Source organism: Nematolebias whitei, chromosome 9 (assembly GCF_014905685.2).
Source record: "Nematolebias whitei isolate Nwh7 chromosome 9, NemWhi1, whole genome shotgun sequence".
NCBI classification, from domain to species: Eukaryota; Metazoa; Chordata; class Actinopteri; order Cyprinodontiformes; family Rivulidae; genus Nematolebias; species Nematolebias whitei.
The window spans coordinates 47,521,489-47,529,684 of record NC_056506.1 but is presented as its reverse complement, the minus strand read 5'-3'; the positions used below and the strand labels follow the sequence as shown (position 1 = coordinate 47,529,684).

Sequence of the window (8,196 nt, the reverse complement as noted above, 5' to 3'; positions counted from 1 at the left end):
TGATCTAACCTGCACCAGTCATCAACCAGATGATCTAACCTGCGCCAAACGTTCATTTATTTTGTCTCCAACCATAAAACTCACATTTAAACCTTACTATGTATTTTTTTATTCTTCACAGATGGTCTCATCAAAATCTTATTGCAACAATCATAATAATACCAACACGATCGGATATTACCGTATTTTCCACCCTATAAGTCAATACCTATACCCTATAAGTATATTAAGTATAAGTATATAAGTCTGCTGCCTTCATACATCTCCTCCTACATGTCTCTGTGTGAGTAGGCTTAAAAGGACTAATCTGTTTAAATAAAGGTTGAATGAAAAGTAGCATCAGTCCAAATATGTCTAATAAAGTAGAAAAGTCCATAATACGTCGCTTCGCCGTATACGTCGCTCCTATTATGTATCACCGCTGACAACTTGGAAACGTGGGCCGGTGTTGTGGCAAAAATCGATGGGCTGCCAAATGGTGGCTGCGGGAGTGTGCACGGGAGGACTTTAACAAGAATTTAACAAGATTAACATTTAAAAACAATTATTTGTTTGATCTAAATTATAGTAAAGGTGTGTCTCAGTCTAACGTTTGCTTAATAAATGTACTTTATTGGTCAAATTAGCCGCCGGGGCGGTGCAGCTGGTTTAACTTGCTCCAAACAGCGAGCAGAACAAAGGTGGGTTATATGGCAGGTCGATAGTGTCATTAATATCTGGTGAAGATTCCCAGTCTTCCAGGACATGGTAAACTCAAAACAGTTCAAGACAAAAACAATAAAGTTTAATAAATAAAGTCCAGTTGTTTTTGTCTTGAACTTTTTTGAATTTGTCATTTTAGCCACTTTTACTTATTACATGATACAACGGCATGCCATTTACCACCACCACCACTACTACCACTATAATTCTGCTGCCATCTAGTGGCTGAAAGTGGTACTGTCAAAAAATGTTTTCAGTCAGAATGAATGAAAACTCAGACACAATGGTTTATAAATATAGGGAAAGAAATCCATAAATATGTTGCTTGGGCCTATAAGACGCAGGGCTTGTAAATTATGCAAAAAGCTGCGATTTATAGGTAAAAAAAAAAAATACAGTAATATTTTTCACTTCATCGGCTATAAAAATGACCCAAAAAACACAAAAGTGTTGGAGATTTTTGGCTTAAAAAATAGAAAACTGCGCCTCAGTTTGTGTTACTGAGGTTATTCGAGGGAATAATTCTACACGATGAACTGAAAGCATCTTCATCAGCGTCTGTTTGACGTCCTCTGAACTGAGATGAGCAGCTCAGCGACAGAGTCGTGGATGTTTATTTTCGGGCCCGTCTCTTATCAGAGGCCGCAGAAAGTGTGCTGCTGCGGGGTTAAAAGTCTGTGACTGATGACGTTTAAAGGAAAATCGCTTCTGTCAGCGACACAAAGCACCTCCCGCTACCCATCATGCCTCAGCTCACATCACGTTTCTGCGCCGGCATAGATCTGGGTGTTATTCTGTTTTACTTCTCGTTACTGTTTCACATGGAAATGATTTGTAGACGCAGTCTCCCACACAGCAGGAGGGACTGCACACAGATGACAAACAACATCCAGAACAAACAAACGAGAGAAAGATGAAGCATCAACTTGATGTAAAATGTAGTAGTGACATAAATAAAGTGTAATGGAGTTGAAGATGATGTGAAATGGTTTTAGTGGAGGAGAAAACCAGCTGACCGCCCTCACACACACACACACACCTTCCTTGCCTGGTCATTGTCTTCGATCTGACCCAGATCCCTGCCGCTGGCCTGAGCGATCCTCTTCCCTGAAACCAGATTCCCGACCATCACAGAGGCCGGTCCGATCTCTGCAGGAAGAGAAGGGGATGAGGATGAGACGAGGGAGGAAGCACCTGTCCTGAGCATGAACCATTGTTCTCCAGGGTGGACTGATTATACAAAGTAAAGGATTTTTATGAGAAGTAAGTTTGGATTTATTGCAGATTTTATTTAATCAACAGTCAAATTACGCACAGGCTCAAATACATCCAAACAGCACTCATCGAATTGACCAACACTCATCTGCTCCTTCTGATGGAGAGACTTTGGTTAGGATGTTGCAGGACACCAGTGTCCCTGTCCACAGCGAAGACAGTTTTACATCAACGTGGACTGAGAGGACCAAGAAAGAAGCTGACCTTTGAGTTTGTCCACATGGACAAACCAAACGACTTCTGGAGAAAAGTTTTAAGCTCAGAGGAGACCAAGACGGAGCTATTTGGTCTCAATGACAAGAAATTTGTTTGGAGAATTCCCCTTAAGGCTTTCAGACACAAGTACCAACTGTCAAGCATGGCAGTGGTAGCATCATGCTGTGGTACAACTACCTCAAATTCACCTCAAATCAACAGCTAGAGTAAAAGAAACTTGGACAGTTTGGTGTTCCAGCACACATCAGCGCTCGTTCGTGAATAGATAAAGCAGGTTAGCACGAAGCTTCTGAAGGGCCTGACCTCAACCCAACTGAAAATTTGTGGACTCTCATTAAAAGTTGGATCCGTGCAGGAAACAACCAGTTCGAATGAACTTTACCAATTCTGCCAAGGAGCGTGGTCAAACATCAGCCAGTATTCTGCTGGAAACTTGATAATGGAGACCAAAACAAAACATGTGGTTCAAGGTCTAATTGGTGCAATTTACAATCCACAACAATTTCAAACTTCTGCAGCAAATTCCTGTGATTTAAAAGCACAGAGGTTCTGCGCTGTACAATCCTTCCACCCTAAGAAACATAAAGTAAAAAAAAAAAGCTCAAAATAACATCATCATGATATTTCTCTAATGGGTAGATACAAACTTTATCACAATCTTTCAAGCTGCATCTCAGTCTTCTAGTCCTGATAATGTTTAAATAATAATTATTGAAGGAGTAAACGTGATGCAGTTGAGCGGCATCAACTCGGACCAAAACAATCAAAGAGCTCATAAATAGCGATAACTGAAACAACAGGCCACTGTATTGTTTTGCCAAATTTACAAACTCTATAAAGTTTTTTTAGGTGGTGAAACTTGAACCAAAACGTCATGCCAAGGTGTTTTACAAAAGCGTGAACCGATCATATTTAATACAGTTGAATTATTAAATCTTAATCTAATTTTTACTACCTTTCTTTAAGTTACTTATTTATAAAAACAGTTTTTACGGATCAATGGGCATCGAGCCGTTTTTCTTTAATCATGACCATCAGAATGGGTTGGAGAAAAACTCTCGATCGACAGCACGAGAAAATATTTAAACAGTATTTTACAGGCAACGGCAGATTTTGATCAAAATCGTCCCCGTGCTGCGTTATCCACCCGCTCTTATAACCTTATCAGTTCAGCTGAGTTCACAGCTCAGAGGCGGCCACCCGGCGCTCTCCGTTAACACAAACATATGGTTCATGGGCAGTGACTTGGGAGACGGTTTCGATCGTCTTGAGCTTCTTGGTCTCAGCTGAAACATCTAAAACCTTTGACCAGGACGGCTCTGACCGAACGACTTCAGCACCTCTGAATCTCGAACAACGTGGCGTTTTTCTGCCGTACCTGGTTGTTTCTGCCGAGGTTTGGGCAGGTTGGTGACGCAGGTGTGTGGACACATGAGCACGTTGCAGGGGTGCAGCGCCCCCTCCAAAAACAGCTGCTTGGTCTCAGAGAGGTGGATGCCACCCAGGGGAGTCTTGGGCAGAGTGTTGGAGGGCACCAGAGCCAGGCAGTACACCCCCACCTGGTGGATACTGTCAATCGCCTGGAAAGGAGATTTGAACGTGGTCAGACCGAGGACAAACATTTTGAACGGACGTCAGAACTCGAGCTGCGTCATTACTGGGCTTGTTTCTCTTCAGCCAGAACATTTACAGGAACATCTAGGTCCTGCTTCTGAAACCGCTGACTGTAACCAGAAGAGCTAAATGGAAAAACTCACGCAGGCGGTCTCTGCGATGGCGCAGCAACAGAGAGAAATACTTTGAATGCAGCGGGTTAGAATCCTGACGGCTTTCATGGCTTCACCACCGTCGCCTCATCGGCTCAGACTCGATCTGGTCAGGCCACATGTGAAAGTGCAGCGCAGGAGCACTTCATGCATGTTCCAGGACGGCAAAACAAATGAAGGAATGAATGTGTTGTAAAGAGAGCGCTTCTGATGTTCTGATGTGTTAGAGATGTTAAAGGATCAATCAGATTTTTATACGCCAGATGAATCTGCTGGTACCATTCAATAATAATAATAAAACTGATGGGACTGAACACAAAAACTACAATTTTTGGGGGGTTCTGTCAGTCTCCTGAGCCCTCTTCCACGAAGTCCATTACAATTCAAAAAGTGACGAGCGGTGCCATCAGAAACTGACCTATCTTGACCTTGAGTTTCAGCTTCAGTGACTTTGGATAGTTTTTTTCACACTATCCATCTGACCAACCCGGGGTCGCATTTCCTCTTGCGGCGTCCCTGTCCTGGGATGTTGCCTACACTTCTATGAACCTCCTGCTTTTGAATAATCTTCTCAGCTGTGGTCAGAGGAACATGAAGCTGCTGGGAGAGGCTCTTTTAGCGTTGACCTTGATGATTATATTATTCCTTCTGAGCTCCTCACCGTTACTTCCTCTGCTCCCTCTCTGTAGTTTGTTACACAACAATAAATACCAAACTACCCAGAGGCTGTTTGCTCCATTTAAACAGACTGACGGATGACAGAAAGCTTAAAGGCACCGGTGGTACTGATTAAGGTCAAATATTTAGTTTAAAACACGACTCCAATGCAAAGATTAATAGTCTATTTAAAGGTAACTGCACATCTGTTCGTAATATTTCAGTGTTTATTTGAAAAATGAACAAATCATTTACTTTCGCATCTTTTTGCTCTTTCTAGCACCAACTAAAGACACGCAGATAAACACGATCCAACTGCTTTTACAACTGAATCACGTTTTACGAGAAACAAAGATTTGTCTCAACGAGCGGTCAGAGGATCAACAAGTCGAGCCGCAGCTAAATAAATTATTTGATGATTTAAAACTTTCTTTCTCAAACTGAACCACGTCCGTGCTTTTTCATTCCCTTTTTGAAGGATGATGTTAAATATTATGTGCCTCATGAAGGTTTTATTTTTAATGTAAGACAAGTTTCTCGGTGGTCACTGCAGGTTTGAACAAATGTTGAAAAGAATGAAGTTTTTTCTTGTTGAGGGCTGTTTGTAAATGTGGAATTATTCATTTTTGGTGTTTTGAATTAGTGTTTGGAGCAAAAGTGTGAAAAATCCTGCAGATTGTACGTTTTTATACAATTCAGTTCAGTTTATTTATAAAGCGCCAAGTCACAACAGAAGTCGTCTCAGGGCACGGAACAGAAATATTCATATAAAAACAATAATTTAACTTTATTTATCTGAGGAGCAGACTGCTTCGAGTTGAACTCCATCGCAGAACTCTCACAGAAGAGTAATTCTTCAATAGTAGATTAGATTAAAAAAAGCTTTGTGTTTGTTCTGTCAAATATTATTTGTATAAATTATTTATCAAATCTAGGCCTAAACAATAAATCAATTAATCGCATGACAAATGAAAATTATCGACCTCATTTTCATTTATCAGCTTCATCGTTTCTTCGTGTCTCTCACTTTCTACTGAAGACACTGGATGAAAAAAAGGCTCAACTCCGGTGCTCTTCACTGAGCCCTCCCTTTCTCTTTAAAATCCATTTCAACTGTACAAAATCACGTTTTTGGATCGTTAAAAGCAGCTAAGCTACGAGCTAAGCTAACATGCCGACCTCGGGGGAAAAAACCTCTGTCTTGTCGAAGCTCCAAAATTCACGGTTGAAACTCGTGCCTTCGTGTAAAAAGTTGTTTTTCTCTGCAAAAAGAAGCTGAGAACTTGTTTACTGATTTTTTTAATTAAAAGCTTTATGTGAAAAATGCTATGCTAAAGAGCTCAAACCACACTGAGCATCCGCCATTTTGAGAACTGAAGAGAGACAGCCCATGTCACGTCAAGTTGCTTCTTAAAGAGACACGCTGCTCGCTCCCTCACTATCCATCCTTCGGTTCAAACAGTCGTACTGTTATCCAGTGGTCAAAAAAGGTACTAAACACAAAAATTAACCAACAGTTCTTCTTAATTTTGACAATAATGACTAATTCTTGTCAAATTTCAAACAATATCGTTTATCGCAATAATTTCTGAGACAATTAATCGCCCAGCAAAGTGTTATCGTGACAGGCCTAATCAAATCATCAAACAGTGAAAAGAAAGACCAACACGTCCGTGTTTACCTGCAGAACTCGGCTCATCCACTGGAAGCTGTCCTCCTCAGTGGAGTCGGGTCGTTGCTCGGCAACGACGACGATCCTCTCATCGTGCAGCACCGTGATGGAAAACACCGCTATCCTGCAGAAATCAGTTCGTTTTAGTGCGGAACAATCGTGGACCTTTACTTGTGGTGTGCGAGTTCTTCTGCAGCAGCTACACGAACTGTAGTTCCTCTGAGCAACAGCCGACACGGACCTGCCTCTGTAGACAAACTTCATGGGCTCCACCGCCAGCGCCGTGGCGACGATGTCGTCCGCGTTGTGACGACGTCCTCCCACCACCATCAGACCGTCCATCTTCCCAGCGACGAAGATCAGACCCGCAGGTCCGATGAATCCCAGCAGGCCGGTCCTGGTGAAGGGAAACTCGCTGACGGGAGTCCCGTTGTTGAGCACGGGGAAGACCTGAGGCGGTGGTTCAAACACGACCGAAGCCAAAAACTGTGAGCGAGCAAGACGAATAAAATAAATGAAGAAAATAACGAGCGCTTACCTCGAACGTGTTTTTGGTCATTCCTGCCAGCCCATAATAAGAGGATCCAGTGGCAGCGGTGCAAACACACATCTCTCCGATCTCGTCAGTTTTACAGAGCTGAGGCACTCCTTCGAGTTTGACCACACACATCATGGCTGCAGAAAGAAAAAGCACAGGAATTATTACCGAACACCACAAACTAAACGTTAAAGAACGGATTCTCTCCGAGCTTTCAACACAACAAGAGAAACGTTGATTTACTTTTAAACTCGGATGTTTATTCGGACGAACAGAAGCACAAACCAGGATTTTCTCTGCAAACATTCAGTTTCCTCCTCTTCTTATTGTGCATCTGAGTTTATGGCTCTAATGCAGTAAATCTTACAGACGCAGAGGTAAAACTTGACGTGGTAGTAGCTGACAGTCATCCTGAACACATCCTCCGAGGATGACGTCACAATATCACATGACTGGTTATTTCTTTTAAAGTTTGACCAAATCAGCTACAACGTCATTTCATGATCTTTGTTAATATTAACAGACAGAAAATTAAAGATGTTTGTCAATAAGCTTGTTTTGAACTGTCTGCATCAGTAAACAAAGTAAATAAAATAAAAGAGTTAAACACACCCAAATATATTTCAATGCTTCTTTTAAAGAAGCTCAAATTTGTGATTTATCTCAGAAAACAATCGAATAAAAGCCAAACTTTACTTTAAACATTGTGCAATACAATGTTAAATAAAAAAAAAACTTAGGTAAATAAATAAATAAATAAATAAATAAAAGGAAGTACAGAAAGCAAAATAAAGAACCCAAAGATGAATTAAATAAATAAGTTGATCAAACCTAATTTAGGTTTGATCAATTTAATAACTGAAAAGAAAATCCAGTTTAAACGACATCATTTATATTTTAAATCCCGGTGGAGCAACTTGTCTGGACGAGACCTTCGTGTTGGTTTTACCTCCAGGCATGACGGAACCAACGTCCTGGAGCGTGAGGACGGACAGCTTCTCCTCCGAGTCCACCCGGATCACGCCGTGGCTCAAACCCTGCATGGACAACACGCCGCGGTTTGGAGGCGTGATGCCGTCCTCCAGCGGCCTGCAGGACGGAGAAGGACACGTCCATCATGAGAGACAGAAGGACAGAAGGACACGTCCATCATGAGAAACAGAAGGACATGTCCATCATGATAGACAGGAGGACACATTCATCATGAGATAAAATGACAGAAGGACACATCCATCATGAGAGATAGGAGGACACGTCCATCATGAGAGACAGAAGGACAGAAGGACACGTCCATCATGAGAAACAGAAGGACACGTCCATCATGAGAGACAGGACACATCCATCAAGAGAGATAGGAGGACACGTCCATC

At 41.9% G+C, this 8,196-nt stretch overlaps 1 protein-coding gene across 1 annotated transcript in view; it reads right to left on the bottom strand.

Annotated features, from left to right (window-relative positions):
- Positions 1-8,196, bottom strand: part of LOC119414304 (disco-interacting protein 2 homolog C) — a 211,323-nt gene that overhangs the window by 25,071 nt on the left and 178,056 nt on the right. The window contains exons 18-23 of the mRNA XM_037681399.1: positions 7,776-7,915; positions 6,827-6,963; positions 6,530-6,738; positions 6,298-6,412; positions 3,572-3,773; positions 1,742-1,851 (exon numbers count right to left, since the gene is read on the bottom strand). Coding sequence (XP_037537327.1) covers positions 1,742-1,851; positions 3,572-3,773; positions 6,298-6,412; positions 6,530-6,738; positions 6,827-6,963; positions 7,776-7,915 — 913 coding nt within the window. The remainder of the gene's footprint in view (positions 1-1,741; positions 1,852-3,571; positions 3,774-6,297; positions 6,413-6,529; positions 6,739-6,826; positions 6,964-7,775; positions 7,916-8,196) is intronic.